We start from the raw sequence: 18625 nt of genomic DNA, 5'->3' as shown, positions 1-18625 counted from the left end.
TAATAATCATTGTAGTTGTCGAGGGTGCAACAAGCACGTTCGGTGAACAGGTCAGGGTTCCGTAGCCGCAGGCAGAACAGTTGAAACTGGAGCAGCAGCATGGCCAGGTGGACTGGGGACAGCAAGGAGTCATCATGCCAGGTAGTCCCGAGGCATGGTCCTAGGGCTCAGGTCCTCCGAGAGAAAGAAAGAAAGAGAGAATTAGAGAGAGCATATTTAAATTCACACAGGACACCGGATAAGACAAGAGAATACTCCAGATGAAACAGACTGACCCTAGCCCCCCGGCACATAAACTACTGCAGCATAAATACTGGAGGCTGAGACAGGAGGGATCAGAAGACACTGTGGCCCCATCCGATGATACCCCCGGACAGGGCCAAACAGGAAGGATATAACCCCACCCACTTTGCCAAAGCACAGCCCCCACACCACTAGAGGGATGTCTACAACCACCAACTTACCGTCCGAAGACAAGGCCGAGTATAGCCCACAAAAATCTCCGCCAAGGCATAACCCAAGGGGGGGCGCCAACCCAGACAGGAAGACCACGTCAGTGACTCAACCCACTCAAGTGACGCACCCCTCCCATGGACGGCATGGAAGAACACCAGTAAGTCAGTGACTCAGCCCCTGTAATAGGGTTAGAGGCAGAGAATCCCAGTGGAAAGAGGGGAACTGGCAAGGCAGAGACAGCAAGGGCGGTTCGTTGCTCCAGCCTTTCCGTTCACCTTCACACTCCTTGGCCAGACTACACTTAATCATAGGACCTACTGAAGAGATAAGTCTTCAGTAAAGACTTAAAGGTTGAGACTGAGTCTGCGTCTCTCACATGGGTAGGCAGACTATTCCATAAAAATGGAGCTCTATAGGAGAAAGCCCTACCTCCAGCCGTTTGCTTAGAAATTCTAGGGACAATTAGGAGGCCTGCGTCTTGTGACCGTAGCGTACGTATAGGTATGTACGGCAGGACCAAATCGGAAAGATAGGTAGGAGCAAGCCCATGTAATGCTTTGTAGGTTAGCAGTAAAACCTTGAAATCAGCCCTTGCCTTAACAGGAAGCCAGTGTAGGGAGGCTAGCACTGGAGTAATATGATCAAATTTTTTGGTTCTAGTCAGGATTCTAGCAGCCGTATTTAGCACTAACTGAAGTTTGTTTAGTGCTTTATCCGGGTAGCCGGAAAGTAGAGCATTGCAGTAGTCCAGCCTAGAAGTAACAAAAGCATGGATTAATTTTTCTGCGTCATTTTTGGACAGAAAGTTTCTGATTTTTGCAATGTTACGTAGATGGAAAAAAGCTGTCCTTGAAACAGTCTTGATATGTTCTTCAAAAGAGAGATCAGGGTCCAGAGTAACACCGAGGTCCTTCACAGTTTTATTTGAGACGACTGTACAACCATCCAGATTAATTGTCAGATTGAACAGAAGATCTCTTTGTTTCTTGGGACCTAGAACAAGCATCTCTGTTTTGTCCGAGTTTAAAAGTAGAAAGTTTGCAGCTATCCACTTCCTTATGTCTGAAACACAGGCTTCTAGCGAGGGCAATTTTGGAGCTTCACCATGTTTCATTGAAATGTACAGCTGTGTGTCGTCCGCATAGCAGTGAAATTTAACATTATGTTTTCGAATGACATCCCCAAGAGGTAAAATATATAGTGAAAACAATAGTGGTCCTAAAACAGAACCTTGAGGAACACCGAAATTTACAATTGATTTGTCAGAGGACAAACCATTCACAGAGACAAACTGATATCTTTCCGACAGATAAGATCTAAACCAGGCCAGAACTTGTCCATGTAGACCAATTTGGGTTTCCAATCTCTCCAAAAGAATGTGGTGATCGATGGTATCAAAAGCGGCACTAAGATCTAGGAGCACGAGGACAGATGCAGAGCCTGTTTTTCACAATTCCTGACATTTAATCCTAGTAAAAGTTCCCTGTCTTAGGTCAGTTAGGATCCCCACTTCATTTTAAGAATGTGAAATGTCAGAATAATAGTAGAGAGAATGATTTATTTCAGCTTTTATTTCTTTCATCACATTCCCAGTGGGTCAGAAGTTTACATACACTCAATTAGTATTTGGTAGCGTTGCCTTTACATTCTTTAATTTGGGTCAAACATTTCGGGTAGCCTTCCACAAGCTTCCCACAATGTTGGGTGAATTTTGGCACATTCCTCCTGACAGAGCTGGTGTAACTGAGTCAGGTTTTTAGGCCTCCTTGCTCGCACACGCCTTTTCAGTTCTGCCAACAAATTTTCTATAGGATTGAGGTCGGGGCTTTGTGATGGCCACTCCAATACCTTGCCTTTGTTGTCCTTAAGCCATTTTACCACAACTTTGGAAGTATGCTTGGGGTCAATGTCCATTTGGAAGACTCATTTGCGACCAAGCTTTAACTTCCTGACTGATGTCTTGAGATGTTGCTTCAATGTATCCACATAATTTTCCTACCTCATGATGCCATCTATTTTGTGAAGTGCACCAGTCCCTCCTGCAGCAAAGCACCCCCACAACAGGATACTGCCACCCCGTGCTTCACGGTTGGGATGGTGTTCGTCGGCTTGCAAGCCTCCCCCTTTTTCCTCCACACATAACGATGGTCATTATGGCCAAACACTTCTATTTTTGTTTCATCAGACCAGAGGGCATTAATCCAAAAAGTACGATCTTTCTCCCCATGTGCAGTTGCAAACCGTAGTCTGGCTTTTTATGGCGGTTTTGGAGCAGTGGCTTCTTCCTTGCTGAGCGGCCTTTCAGGTTATGTCAATATAGGACTCGTTTTACTGTGGATATAGATACTTTTGTACCTGTTTCCTCCAACATCTTCACAAGGTCCTTTGCTGCTGTTCTGGGATTGATTTTCACTTTTCGCACCAAAGTACATTCCTCTCTATGAGACTGAACACGTCTCCTTACTGCGCGGTATGACGGCTGCGTGGTTCCATGGTGTTTATACTTGCGTATTATTGATTGTACAGATGAACGTGGTACCTTCAGGCATTTGGAAATTGCTCCCAAGGATGAACCAGACTTCTGGAGGTCTACATTTTTTTTCTGAGGTCTTGGCTGATTTCTTCTGATTTTCTCATGATGTCAAGCAAAGAGGAACTGAGTTTGAAGGTAGGGCTTGAAATACATCCACAGGTACACATCCAATTGACTCAAATTATGTCAATTAGCCTATCAGAAGCTTCTAAAGCCATGACATAATTTAGTGGAATTTTCCAAGCTGTTTAAAGGCACAGTCAACTTAGTGTATGTAAACTTCTGACCCAGTGGAATTGTTATACAGTGAATTATAAGTGAAATAATCTGTCTGTAAACAATTGTTGGAAAAATGACTTGTGTCATGCACAAAGTAGATGTCCTAACGGACTTGCCAAAACTATAGTTTGTTAACAAGAAATTTGTGGAGTGGTTGAAAAACGAGTTTTAATTACTCCAACCTAAGTGTATGTAAACCTTCGACTTCAACTGTATACTTAGAATACATGATCGGGGGCAATGGGGCACAAGGAAGGTAATGGTATGAAGGAAAGTTTGATATTCTGGTTAGAGTACAGTATAGCCAATTAATAATCGCAAGAATATTGGTTTAAATCCACAAAATGTATACTGTGGTAGCTATAGATCATACTGCCAAAATGCTATGCACCTTGCTGTTAGGGAAAGCCATGTTAAATCATATAGGCCTAATATGTTCCTTTGGACAGTGAAGCTTGCGAGAGAATAATACCGGATTTTGGTGAGAGAATTACTGTATGCTACAAAATATTCACCATAGCTTACAAGGCCTTTTGTATGTGAGCAATATTTGAGATGTGCATGAGGCATTACACGACTGTCAATCACTGGGCACTAAAGGTCTTTTTTTCCCTTTTTTTTAACTTAATTTCCTTTAAAAGAAGTGGTATTATATTTGATTACTGAGATGCCTTAAAGTTTGTCTGCACATATTTAATCATCTTTTGGAAACCATATTGATTATACTAATAAAGTATTTATTGTGGATCTATCTCTTGGCTCATGAATGAAGTGAGACGTAAGCCTATATCGCCCCTATGTGGTCGAAAAAGGATAAAACATGCATATTCATTTTGAAGGGATTTATTACACTTTTTGCTGTGATAACTATTTCCTATGAACATTTTTCCTGTTGTCAACATTTTCAATTGTGTTTCAAATCATTTCAATTCAAATTATGATCATCAAATGTGCTATGGTCTATATTAGCCTATTAGGCTACCAACAATCATGACTTGTCGAATCAAGAAACCTTCAATTATAGTAATTAAAAGGAAGGGGGGCAAGGAGTCCCTAGAGAAAGCAAGAAGAAGATGGGTGTCAGGAGTGGGGCAGCAGTATTATCATAAGGAGACGTATACTTGGAAAACTGAGGAGGAATGGAGGGAAAAAGAGAGGGAGAAGAGGTCTAACGAATGGGGGCAAGAAAAGTGAATTGTTTTGTTCTCAAGAAAAGGGCACCAATGAAAGGAGTGATAACTTGGGCAGCATTAAATATAAAAGTTGACCAGCTGAGGGGAAAGATTCATGGTGTATGTGATGCTCGTCGTTTGATGTGACGCAGACAGGGTGGCGAGAGTGAAAACAGAACAGTCATTGTCTATTCTTTTGAGTTTTGAAGTTGAGTCTTTGCCTGACAAAGTAAAGTTAGGATATATAAGTTATCCTATACAAGCGTATGTCCCGAATACATTACGATGTTACAGGTGTCAAGCTTATGGCATGTGGCAGCAGTGTGTAAGAGGGAGGGTCCGAGGTGTGAGAAATGTGCAGAAGGGCATGAGACAAAGGAATGTGTAGCATTGGGGAAAGTAGTGGAACGTAGAGGGCGACCGATTATGCTTTTTCACCGCCGATACCGATTATTGGAGGACCAAAAAAAGCAGATTAATCGGCTGATTTTTATGTATATATATTTGTAATAATGACAATTACAACAATACTGAATTAACATTTTTATTTTAACTTAATAAATACATAAATAAAATCTATTTAGTCTCCAAAAATTATGAAACGTTCAATTTGGTTTAAATAATGCAAAAACTGTGTTGGAGAAGAAAGTAAAAGTGCGATATGTGCCATGTAAAAAGCTAACGTTTAAGTTCCTTGCTAAGAACATATGAAAGCTGGTGGTTCCTTTTAACATGAGTCTTCTATATTCCCAGTTAAGAGGTTTTAGGTTGTAGTTATTATAGGAATTTATAAGACTATTTCTCTCTATACCATTTGTATTTCATATACCTTTGACTATTGGATGTTCTTATAGGCACTGTAGTATTGCCAGCCTAATCTCGGGAATTGATAGGCTTGAAGTCATAAACAGCGCTGTGCTTCAAGCATTGCGAAGAGCTGCTGGCAAACACAGGAAAGTGCTGTTTGAATGAATGCTTACGTGCCTGCTGCTGCTTACCACCACTCAGTCAGACTGCTCTATTAAATATCAAATCAGACTTAATTCTAATATAATAAACACACAGAAATACGAGCCTTAGGTCATTAATATGGTCAAATCCGGAAACTATCATTTAAAAAACAAAACGTTTATTCTTTCAGTGAAATACGGAACCGTTCCATATTTTATCGAACGGGTGGCAACTCTAAGTCTAAAAATTGCTGTTACATTTCACAACCTTCAATGTTATGTCATAATTATGTAAAATTATGGCAAATTAGTTCGCAACGAGTCAGGCGGCCCAAACTGTTGCATATACCCTGACTCTGCGCGCAATGAACGCAAGAGAAGTGACACAATTTCCCTAGTTAATATTGCCTGCTAACATGAATTTATTTTAACTAAATATGCTGGTTTAAAAAAATATACTTCTGTGTATTGATTTTAAGAAAGGCATTGATGTTTATGGTCAGGTACATTCATGCAACGATTGTGCTTTTGTTAAATCATCACCCGTTTGGCAAAGTAGGCTGTGATTCTATGATAAATTAACATTGATTATATGCAACGCAGGACAAGCTAGTTAACCTAATAATATCATCAACCATGTGTAGTTAACTAGTGATTATGTGAAGAGTGATTGTTTTTTATAAGGTAAGTTTAATGCTAGCTAGCAACTTACCTTGGCTCCTTGCTGCACTTACGTAACAGGTGGTCAGCCTGCCACACAGTTTCCTCGTGGAATGCAATGTAATCGGCCATAATGCCGGCCAATGCCGATTACCGATTGTTATGAAAACTTGAAATCGGTCCCAATTAATCGGCCATGCTGATTAATCGGTCAACCTCCAGTGGAATGTGTTAGTTGTAGGGGTGCCCATGGAGCTGGAGATCAGAAATGTCCAGTGTGAAAGAGGCAGGTTGAGGTTTCCAGGTTTAGAGTAGAGCAGAAGTTGTCATGCTGAGGCAGTGAAGAAAGTAGAGGAAGATGGGTTAAGGGGGAGGAGTGGTGAGAGTAGTAGAGATATACCAGTACAGAGGGATAGGCCACAAAGTGATATAAGTTTCAGTAAGATTGGATTTTTAGCATTTATAGCAATGGTTATTAATTGTACTGCAGGGATGGATCAGAAGTCTCAGAAAATTGAAATTGTGGTGACAACTGCAGAGAGGTATTTGGGTGTGTGAGACTTGACATCAGAAGAGTTACAGGGTGTGTTAAGTGGTGATGTCCCACCCTTTCAGGATGATGGCATGAGGTAGGAATAAATCAATTTAATTAGTGGAGTAGGGTGGTGTTCATTTTATTTTGTACAATTTCGAAATTAGTGAGTGTAGTGTTAGATGGTAGCGTATTTATTTAGTACATTTTTATTTTTCAAACAAAGTATAAAGAAGTTGTACTCAAGTCTAGTAGTGGTGGTAATGCAACAAATTGGATGCCAACCGCCGTTAAAACTAATAGAAGAAGAAGATAGTAATTAAAAGTTCTGTGCCAAACGAACTGGTTCGAATAACACGTTGATATACAGGTAACTGACTAAATTAAGGAAACACCAAGTGTCTTAATAGGGCGAGCAAGAACAGCTTCAATACACCTTGGCATTGATTCTATAAGTGTATGGAACTCTATTGGAGGGATTCGACACAATTCTTCCACGAACAATTCCATTGTTTGGTTGTTTGTTGATGGTGGTGGAAAATGCTGTCTCAGGCTCCACTCCAGAATCTCCCTTAATTGTTCAACTGAGATGAGACCTGAGACGGCCATGGCATATGGTTTATATCATTTTCATGCTCATCAAGCCATTCAGTGACCACTAATTCCCTGGGATTGGGTGAATTGTCATCCTATGGGGCAAAGCCATGGTAGCCAAAATAATGGCCTTCCCAGCATTTTATACATGACCCTAAGCATGATGGGATGTTAATTTCTTAATTAACTCAGGAACCACACCTGTTTGGAAGCACCTGCTTTCAATATACTTTGTGTCCCTCATTTACTCAAATGTTTCCACTATTTTGGCATTTACCTGTTTAACCAACTGTCGTGAAAGTTCGCCCACTTAATTAGGCGTGTCGCAGTCTACCTGTATGGCCTTACAGCCTACCTGTGGACGGGGGTTTAGGTACGAGCAACTTGGGTCTTTCCTCTTCATTTCCCACCGCCTTCTTGTACATCTCTACTCCGTTTTTTGTGATAACCGCTCGGGGAACTGGCAGATCGTCCTACCGCGAGCAAGAGATGGGGAACACGGTAACGAGGGATGACTTCGAGTGGGTATATACGGAGCAACCGCACTGTAGTCGGAGGAAGCAGATACTAGGTAAGCAGCCCATTCTCTGACGTCCGTATCAATCGCCTACTGCTCAAAAATACATTGGCCAAAGGAATGTCATTTTGTTGTCTTGTCGAATGGCATAAATGATTGCTTACTCCTGTAAAATCCAACAGATTTCTTCCTTAGGCTTAGCCATACTGTCCAACTAGGCTATATACATTTCACAATATGGATAAGGCTTTACATGGGTGGATATCATTTGTGGAACGTTCCAACAGGAATCTGTTCCAAAAACTTCGTAAATACCAAGGTTGCCAACAAACGCATACAAAGTTGTAACGAGGCAGATTAAGATACTGGGTAGGGAGTGGGCAATTTAATTACGTTTTTCACTTACCACGTTTATTCAGAAAAATGTCTGACCTCACTCTGGTAGCCTATGGACAAACAAGTTACGTGGTGAGTTGATGCCTACTCGGCATCTAGTTAACTAGGTGAATTGATCATGCTACTTTGTATGCTTTGTCTGTTGGCATCCTTGTACTTCACGACGTTTTTGGAACAGATTCCTGTTGGAACGTTCCACAAATGATACCCACCCCCTTTACATAGTCTCGATAATTTAGTCACTTTTATTAAATCACTTTTTCTTTAACCATTGGTGATGCATGTTTTCACTGATTTACTCTTAATTGAATGAAGCCTGATCATGTTGTACCACCAGAAAGATGCCGTTCCCATGAAATGGTGACGAGTGATCACCATCATTCACATCCTACATCAATGACCACTTGACTGATAACCTATAGTTTATCAGGTATTTTGATTTCTTGGGACATGACATACTACTACTCGTGTATTCCTCCTGTTATCTATAGCCTAGGAAATATTGTCTTAGAGGCACAAGGTATAGCGAAGACCGAAACAGGTGTAACCACCTGTTTGACAGGTAAGACAAGTTTTCCTTGCCAAGTAGTGGGAAACTTGGGTTCAAGGTGAGGAAATGCAGATACTACTTTGGAATGGGAGCTTCTTTATTTGAATGATTTTGGCCATCTTGCTCTGAGGCACTACACAGACAAATATTCATACTATTAGTTAGCTTTTAAGTTTATTTCCTTAATTGCAGTCCCATAATTTTGATGTGAGTTTAGCCCAATGGATAGATGTAAGTCATTGTATGATTCTGTTGGCCAGTGTCTGAGATTACTCTGATTTTAAATATACGTTATTTAATCCTCCAATAAAATGTATTTATAAAGCCCTTTTTACATCAGCAGATGTCACAAAGTGCTTATACAGAAACCCAGCCTAAAACCACAAACAGCAAGCGATGTAGAAGCACAGTGGCTAGGAAAAACTCCCTAGAAATGCAGGAACCTAGGAAGAAACCTAGAGAGGAACCAGGTTCTGAGGGGTGGCCAGTCCTCTTCAGGCTGTGCCAGGTGGAGATTCTAAGAGTACATGGCCATTAAAGGACAGATTGTTCTTCAAGATGTTGGAAGGTTCATCAATCACCAGCAGGGTCAAATAATAATCAGTGGTTGTAGCGAGTGCAACAGGTCAGCACCTCAGGAGTAAATGTCAGTTTGCTTTTCATAGACAAGCATTGAGGTCGAGGCAGTAGGGAGAGTTGAAAACAGCAGGTCCGGTACAAGGTAGCACGTCCGGTGAACAGGTCAGGGTTTCATTGCCACAGGCAGAACAGTTGAAACTGGAGCAGCAGCACGACCAGGTGGACTGGGGACAGCCAGAGTCAAAGGGCTGTTCAATGTCCAAATTTTATTTGTGACATACATGGTTAGCAGATGTTAATGCAAGTTTTGTGAAATGCTTGTGCTTCTTGTTCCGACAATGCAGTAATAATTCCCCAACAAGTACCTAATACACACATCTAAAGGGGTGAATGAGAATATGTACATGTAAGTATTAGAGGTCGACCTATTAATCTGCATGGCCGATTTCAAGTTTTCATAACAACCGGTAATCAGCATTTTTGGATGCTGATTACATTGCACTCCACGAGGAAACTGTGGCAGGCTGACCACCTGTTACACGAGTGCAGCAAGGAGCCAAGGTAAGTTGCTAGCTAGCATTAAAAAAACAATCAATCTTAACATAATCACTAGTTAACTACACATGGTTGACGATATTACTAGTTTAACTAGCTTGTCCTGCATTGCAAATAATCAATGCGGTGCCTGTTAATTTATCATTGAATCACAGCCTACTTTGCTGAACTTGTGACGATTTTAACAAGTGCATTCGCTAAAAAAGCACTCGTTGCACCGATGTGTACCTAACCATAAACCTCAATGGCTTTCTTAAAATCAATACACAAGTGTTTTTTTTTTTTTTTTTTGTGTATTTTTTTTTTTTTTTTAAACCTGCATATTTAGTTCAAAGAAATTCATGTTAGCAGGCAATATTTAACTAGGGAAATTGTGTCACTTCTCTTGCGTTCTGTGCAAGCAGAATCGGGGTATATACACCAGTTTGGGCCGCTTGGCTCATTGCAAACTGTGAAGACAATAATTAATTTGCTAGAATTTTACATAATTATGACAACATTGAAGGTTGTGCAATGTAACAGCAATATTTATACTTCTGGATGCCACCTGTTCGATAAAATATGGAACGGTTCTGTATTTCACTGAAAGAATAAGTGTTTTGTTTTCGGAGTGATTGTTTCTGGATTTGACCATATTAATGAGCTAAGGCTCGTATTTCTGTGTTTATATTATAATTAAGTCTGACTGAGTGGTGGTAGGCAGCAGCAGGCTTGTAAGCATTCATTCAAACAGCTCTTTCCTGCGTTTGCCAGCAGCTCTTCGCAATGCTTGAAGCACAGCGCTGTTTGACTTCAAGCCTATCAACTCCCGAGATTAGGCTGGCAATACTATAGTGCCTATAAGAACATCCAATAGTCAAAGGTATATGAAATACAAATGGTATAGAGAAATAGTCTTATAAATTCCTATAATAACTATAATCTAAAACTGGGAATATTGAAGACGATGTTAAAAGGAACCACCAGCTTTTATATGTTCTCATGCTCTGAGCAAGGAACTTAAACGTTAGCTTTTTTACATGGCACATATTGCACTTTCTCCAACACTGTATTTTTCTGTTATTTTAACCAAATTGAACATATTTCATTTTATTTGAGACTAAATTGATTTTTATTTGTATTATATTTAGTTAAAATAAGTGTTCATTCAGTATTGTTATAATTGTCATTATTACAAATGTATATAAAAATTGGCTGACTTTTAATCAGCTTTTTTTGGTCCTCTATCGGTGTTGAAATCATAATCGGTCAACCTCTAAGTATATGGATGAGCGATGGCCGAGCGGCATTGGCAAGGTGCAATAGATGGTATAAAATACAGTATATACATGAGTAATGTAAGATATGTAAACATTATTAAAGTGGCATTGTATAAAGTGACTAGTGATCCATTTATTAAAGTGGCCAGTGATTGGGTCTCAATGTAGGTAGCAGCCTCTGAGTTAGTGATTGCTGTTTAGCAGTCTGATGGCCTTGAGGTTGAAAAACAGCTTCTGTCTCGGTCCCAGCTTTGATGCACCTGTACTGACCTCGCCTTCTGGATGGTAGTGGGGTGAACAGGCAGTGGCTCAGGTGGTTGACGTCCTTGATCTTTTTGGTCTTCCTGTGACATTGGGTGCTGTAAGTGTCATGGAGGGCAGGTAGTTTGCCCCTGGTGATGCGTTGTGCAGACCTCACCACCCTCTGGAGAGCCTTGCGGTTGAGGGCGGTGCAGTTGCCGTACCAGGCTGTGATGCAGCCCGACAGGATGCTCTCGATTGTGCGTCTAAAAGTTTTAGGTGACAAGCCAAATTTCTTCAGCCTCCTGAGGTTGAAGAGGCGCTGTTGTGCCTTCACCACACACTGGGTGGACCATTTCAGTTTGTGACAAGCTCCTCGGCGTACACAACTTTCCACCTTCTCCACTGCTGTCCCTTTGATGTCGGTTCTGGAGGGCCAAAGCACATCTGGTTTTCATTCTTTTCTTATAAGGGACTAATTTCTGGTCCTAGAAACCAGGTGAGTGCAATTAACTGACTGGTAGAAACAAACCAGAAGTGTTTTGGCCCTCCAGGACAGGAATTGAACAGCCCTGTTTTAGATGTCATAACACTATAAATAAGGAATCAATAACTATCTGCCAAATCATCTTCTGAAGCAGCTGCATTTTATAATATTAAGTCTGTCGCGAGAGACCAGTGTAAAAGTAATACTGTACCTCAATTTGTTTTCTTTTTTTCCCCCACACACCCCCTCCTTTCCTCCCTCTACAGCCAAGCACCCGGAGATCAAGTCCTTGATGGGCCCTGACCCCCAGCTCAAGTGGGTGGTGACAGCCATGGTCCTGACCCAGGTGCTCTGCTGCTTCCTGGTACGTGACCTCAGCTGGAAGTGGCTCATCTTCTGGGCCTACATGTTCGGCGGTTGCATCAACCACTCCCTCACGCTCGCCATCCACGACATCTCGCACAATGTGGCCTTTGGGAATAAGGACGCGATGTGCAACCGCCTCTTTGGCATCTTCGCCAACCTACCAATTGGCGTGCCCTACTCCATCAGCTTCAAGAAGTACCATGTGGACCACCACCGTTACCTGGGTGGCCACGGACTTGACGTGGACGTCCCGACCCACCTGGAGGCTCGTCTCTTCAGCTCCCCCGCCCGCAAGATCCTGTGGCTCTTCCTGCAGCCACTATTCTACGCGCTTCGTCCCCTGGTGGTCAACCCCAAGCCTGTAGGCAGGCTCGAGCTGTTGAATTTAATGGTGCAGCTAGCGTTCAACACTTTCATAGTGTACTTCTGGGGGATTAAGCCTCTGGTCTACCTGATAGCAGGTTCGCTGTTGTGTATGGGACTGCACCCGATCTCGGGGCACTTTATCGCCGAACACTATATGTACCTGAGCGGGATCGAGACGTACTCGTACTACGGGCCGCTGAACTATATCACATTTAATGTGGGCTACCACATGGAGCACCACGACTTTCCCAGCATCCCCGGCAGCCGCCTCCCTCAGGTAACTCCATTTTTTTATTTTTTTTATTTCACCTTTATTTAAGCAGGTAGGAAAGTTGAGAACAAGTTCTCATTTACAACTGCGACCTGGCCAAGAAAACAAAAGTGTGACACAGACAACAGAGTTACACATGGAATAAACAAGCCAATAACACAAACAAGTCAATGACACAGTAGAAAAAATGTATATATACAGTGTGTGCAAAAGGCATGAAGTTAGGCAATAAATAGGCCATAGTAGCAAAGAATTACAATTTAGCAGATTAACACTGGAGTGATAAATGAGCAGATGGTGTGTAATTAGTGATACTGGTGTGCAAAAGGGTAGAAAAGTAAATTAAAAACAGTGTGAGGTAGGTAGATTGGGTGGGCTATTTACAGATGGACTATGTACAGCTGCAGCGATCGGTTAGCTGCTCAGATAGCTGACGTTTGAAGTTGGTGAGGGAAATCTAAGTCACTGGCAGCAGAGAACTGGAAGGAAAGGCGGCCAAATGAGGTGTTGGCTTTGTGGATGATCAGTGAGATATACCTGCTGGAACGTGTGCTACGGGTGGGTGTTGTTATCGTGACCAGTGAACTGAGATAAGGCGGAGCTTTACCTAGCATAGACTTTTATAGATGACCTGGAGCCAGTGGGTCTGGCGACGAATGTCTAGCGAGGGCCAGCCGACTAGAGCATACAGGTCGCAGTGGTATAAGGTGATTTGGTAACAAAACGGATGGCACTGTGATAGACTACATCCAATTTGCTGAGTAGAGTGTTGGAGGCTATTTTGTAGATGACATCGCCGAAGTCGAGGATCGGTAGGATAGTCAGTTTTACTAGGGTAAGTTTGGCGGCGTGAGTGAAGGAGGCTTTGTTGCGAAATAGAAAGCAGAGTTTTTGATTGGAGATGTTTAATCTGAGTCTGGAAGGAGAGTTTACAGTCTAGCCAGACACCTAGGTATTTATAGTTGTCCACATATTCTAGGTCAGAACCGTCCAGCGTGGTGATGCTAGTCGGGCGGGCAGGTGCGGGCAGCGAACGGTTGAAAAGCATGCATTTGGTTTTACTAGCGTTTTAAAAGCAGTTGGAGGGCACGGAAGGATAAAAGGATAAACTGACTGATTGTTTAGGATGAAGGTGACTATAAGATATTAACTAGACTTGGTTCAAATACTTAAAATCCTTTGTTACTTTGAGTGTTTGCTTGAGTCTGCCCGGAGTGCCAGATGGGCAGGGTTTGACATTTGTTTTTTACTCTTTTTGTTTAATAAGCCAGACCACATCAAATGGGCACAGAGAAAGTATTTGAAATGATTTTGAAGTAACCCTGGTCTGGATGTGAATTAGGATGTGAACTTATGTAGGATATCTATGGTTAAATGTAGCCACAGTTGTTTTCTGTTGACTAATGTGCCCTCAGTATCATTCCGTTTAGGACAAACCCCTGGCCCTAATGATCGCTGAATCATATCAGTCACATGGCATTCAACTCTAAACCTTGCTGGCATTCCACTGACAATCGTTAAAGATTCAAGGCCCATATTCATATTGTCTCAGACTCGGAGTAAGTCACCTGTCCATATAATCTTATTTATGATCTAAAAAGCAAAACTGATCCCAGGTCAGCACTGACAGACCGACATCAAAGGGACAATGGATACCGAAAAAGTTACTTCAGTGGTGAAACAGAACACAGGAACGGCTAGATGGCTTCATCTTGACTGCTGTTATGGGTGGAAGCACAACGCTGAGCAATTAGCTCCTATTCCTAGTGTTAGACCTTAACTAGCTGTGTGTGTGTGGCTATCGTTTGTGTACAGCGGTCATTAGGGAGGACTGGTGACACCCAAAACAACAGTTAATAAGAACCTCGGTCTTTGTAGTGGTTGTAGAACTGGAAAAGTTGTTAGCTTACAGTATCACTGGATCATAAGGTATAAGCAGCAATAAAGCAGTTATGGTTGTGATGTCTTCTCAAACTGTCTCACATAGCATAGTGGCAGAAAGTAGTGGTACTGAGGGTGCAGCAGCACCCCCTGATAAATCAGAGTAAATAGAAAAAAACATATTTTTTTAAATTTGGGAGGCCTTTATTACTCCTGTATGAGTGGATAAAAATAGTCCTCAGCAGCGCAGGGAGAATCTCTCCAAATTACTTATTTGTATACTTGCCTTGAAAGCAGTCTATGGACAAGAAGAGACTGCAATCCACGCTTAAGGCTTGTTTACCTAGTCACTGCCAGCAGCTGTGCTAATAACAGTAAAATACACATTTTGAACCAAATCTTTGAGCTTCACTATCTTTCAGACTGACAATCTTTCACATTACTTTGAGTTTATTGGTTATAAAATGCTATGGAAACAAATAAGTCATTTTGTACTTTGGGTGAACTATCTCTTCAAGCTAAATAAAATGTTATAAAACCATAGCAGTTATGGAACAAATCCCATAATGCCTCACAAACGAGCCTCTAGATGACTTTCAGGCATAAACTGTGGAGGAATGCTGCAGGCCCACCCCATGTCAGTTTTGCTGCCTGGCCATAGTGGTGTTCCTATTCTGTCAATACAGTATCTAAAGCCTTGTCCACACTGCAGAACGTAATGCTCATCAGTTTTGTCTTTCAAATACGTTTTGGAATACTGACTGTCCAAACAAAGTTACAAGTGACCAAATTGGATGTGTGTGTGTTCAGACAGCAGTCATTTTCTGACATGGCTACGCTAGTCATGGTATTGATGGGTGTGTGCACAGTGGTGTAGGCTGATTGGTGGTGCTTGTGCTTCATATCACCCCAAAGTTATGTAGCAAGCTAAGGTGACAACAATGCCAGCCATTGACGTTGCTCTGAATGTTCAAAATCATATCGTAAAAACACTTTTTTTTTTTTTTAAAGCTTCAAAGGATAAGATGATCCCACTTTCAAAACAAGTCCTTATTGGCTAGCCAAGGCAGTCAACTAGCTAGCTCTTTAGCGTTGTAGCACATTCCCAAATTTGTTTGTAAACAATTAACAAGCTAGGTGGTTTGAAATGTGGCTTGAAAATGATCAGATTCCATGTGATTTTTGGCTGTTCAGACTGCAGGGGAATGAACAGAATCGGCCAGGCAATTATTTTATTTGAGTCACTTCAAACTGCCAATGTGAACATGGTTTAATAACTTGTAGGCCTACTTGTCAGACGGTCCTGTTATGACAGTTAGACAAGACAAAGGCAGACAGAAATGCTAGAATGACAGGGTGACATAAGCCTCCTTATGAAAGAGATCATCTGGTTAGTCTAGTTCTATCCTGACTTGATGACATAGTGGTTTGACAGCTTATACCATATTTTAGGATTGTTCACATTGACAAAGTTTTTAACTTCATTCTTGTTAGGAGTGGACATTTTAGTTTTCTGGTTACAGGCATGTGGCTCATACATAAATGAAACTGACAGATAACATAAGCGGTAATGTGTTTGAACAACGTTCTCCTGTTTTATGGTTTACCCCATTTTATTACTTTTGTTACTATGACTACAGGGATATTTCACAACCTGTTTGACTAGTTTTATGTTTCAGACTCACTTTTCCTCAAACTATTGCCATCTTGAAATGCCCTGGTCTCTCCCGCTGGTCAAGCTAATCAAAGTTAATTTGTATACTAGTTCTTTGTACAGATGTCCTTAAAAAAAACCATTTATCCCACCCTCTGAGTAAGCTTTGTTTAGGCCCTTCTACCTGGGGCCATGAAATAGAGACATTTTTCAGTACAATTTCAAAGATTTTACTGCGTTACAGTTCATAGAAGGAAATCAGTCATTGAAATGCATTCATTTAGGCCCTAATCTATGGATTTCACATGACTGGGCAGGGGTGCAGCCACCCGTGGGCCCACCCACTTGGGAGCCAGGCCCAGCTAATCAGTGAGGTGTGTTTTTATTTTTTTATAAAAAATGTAAAAAATCCCCGTCAGTAGATCGACTAGCCATAGATAAGGGGCCAGTATTCATAGAATAGGAATGCTGATCTAGGATCAGCCCCCCCCCCCCCCCCCCGTCCATGTAATCTTATTTATCTAAAAGGCCAAACTGATCAGAACTTACTGAAATGCTTTGTGAATATTGACTGTCTGTACACTAATAATGGATCTATTGATTATCATTCTGTGAGATCTCATTGCCGTGCTATTTACTCTCATCACTTCACATTGTAATTAAAATGAACTTTCTCTCGCTCCCTCTTTTGTCCAGGTGAAACAGATGGCTCCAGAGTTCTATGATGATTTACCACAGCATGACTCATGGACACGGGTGCTCTGGGACTTTGTGTTTTGTGATTCGCTTGGACCTTACTCCAGAATTAAACGCACCTTCCCATTGGCTAAGCAAGACTAAGAGCCCATGCTCTTGAGCTCTTCTGACCAATGATCTTCCACAAAAGCGGCTTGACAACCCAGCTGGCGGGGAGTGAAAGGCGTCTCATTTCTTGTCCAGATCTTTTACTCTGCAGACAAGACTGACGTGCTGGTGTCACATTCAACCCACCAGCATGAAGACTCTTAACACTTTTGAATGTTACTTTAGATATATTGTAAACTATGCTATCCAGATTTATTGTATAAACTGGGTAGAATAAAAGGTACTCAGCTGATTGTGTGATGTCATAGATCATTTATAAATAATTGATCATAAAAAATATGGCTGTGATGGTAAATCTAAAAAGTTGCAGTTGTGACTGATAGATTTGTTTTTATTCCCTCCTTCCAAGCCCCCAGAAAAGCCTTCTATTTGTACATTAATTGCATGGGTCATGTTCATTATGCACCAAATGGGATGAACTATGGGATGAACTTTTGCCTCCTCAACCCTCCTCTCCTCCCTCTCTGCATCCTTTGATTTTCTCTGTCCCCTATCCTCCAGGCCGGCTCGGTCCTCCCCTCCTGCTCCGTGGCTCGACGACTCACTGCGAGCTCACAGAACAGGGCTCCGGGCAGCCGAGCGGAAATGGAGGAAAACTCGCCTCCCTGCGGACCTCGCATCCTTTCACTCCCTCCTCTCTACATTTTTCTCTTCTGTATCTGCTGCTAAAGCCACTTTCTACCACTCTAAATTCCAAGCATCTGCCTCTAACCCTAGGAAGCTTTTTGCTACCTTCTCCTCCCTCCTGAATCCTCCTCCCCCTCCCCCCCCCCTCCTCCCTCACTGCGGATGACTTCGTCAACCATTTTGAAAAGAAGGTTGACGACATCCGATCCTCGTTTGCTAAGTCAAGCGACACCGCTGGTCCTGCTCACACTGCCCTACCCTGTGCTTTGACCTCTTTCTCCCCTCTCTCTCCAGATGAAATCTCGCGTCTTGTGACGGCCGGCCGCCCAACAACCTGCCCACTTGACCCTATCCCCTCCTCTCTTCTCCAGACCATTTCCGGAGACCTTCTCCCCTACCTCACCTCGCTCATCAACTCATCCTTGACCGCTGGCTACGTCCCTTCCGTCTTCAAGAGAGCGAGAGTTGCACCCCTTCTGAAAAAACCTACACTCGATCCCTCCGATGTCAACAACTACAGACCAGTATCCCTTCTTTCTTTTCTCTCCAAAACTCTTGAACGTGCCGTCCTTGGCCAGCTCTCCTGCTATCTCTCTCAGAACGACCTTCTTGATCCTAATCAGTCAGGTTTCAAGACTGGGCATTCAACTGAGACTGCTCTTCTCTGTGTCACGGAGGCTCTCCGCACTGCTAAAGCTAACTCTCTCTCCTCTGCTCTCATCCTTCTAGACCTATCTGCTGCCTTTGATACTGTGAACCATCAGATCCTCCTCTCCACCCTCTCCGAGCTGGGCATCTCCGGCGCGGCCCACGCTTGGATTGCGTCCTACCTGACAG

At 42.3% G+C, this 18625-nt stretch overlaps 1 protein-coding gene across 1 annotated transcript; it reads left to right on the top strand.

Moving 5' to 3' along the window:
- Positions 1 to 7423: 7423 nt before the first annotated feature.
- On the top strand, positions 7424 to 17464 carry LOC115154044 (sphingolipid delta(4)-desaturase/C4-monooxygenase DES2). Its single transcript, XM_029699861.1, has 3 exons — positions 7424 to 7747; positions 12026 to 12768; positions 16994 to 17464. Exons 1-3 carry the CDS (start codon positions 7666 to 7668, stop codon positions 17135 to 17137), a joined length of 969 nt encoding a protein of 322 aa, XP_029555721.1. The 5' UTR covers positions 7424 to 7665; the 3' UTR covers positions 17138 to 17464.
- The last annotated feature ends 1161 nt before the right edge of the window (positions 17465 to 18625 follow it).

This window comes from Salmo trutta, chromosome 19 (assembly GCF_901001165.1).
Source record: "Salmo trutta chromosome 19, fSalTru1.1, whole genome shotgun sequence".
Lineage (NCBI taxonomy): Eukaryota > Metazoa > Chordata > Actinopteri > Salmoniformes > Salmonidae > Salmo > Salmo trutta.
This window is presented reverse-complemented; position numbering and strand designations above follow the sequence as displayed.

What these genes read in the sequence shown, in the direction of transcription:
- LOC115154044 (XM_029699861.1), top strand. Translation starts at nt 7,666, where the DNA reads ATGGGGAACACGGTAACGAGGGATGACTTCGAGTGGGTATATACGGAG. An exon ending in TCGGAGGAAGCAGATACTAG is followed by an intron (nt 7,748 to 12,025) that starts GTAAGCAGCCCA and finishes CTCCCTCTACAG; the next exon opens with CCAAGCACCCGGAGATCAAG. An exon ending in CCGGCAGCCGCCTCCCTCAG is followed by an intron (nt 12,769 to 16,993) that starts GTAACTCCATTT and finishes TCTTTTGTCCAG; the next exon opens with GTGAAACAGATGGCTCCAGA.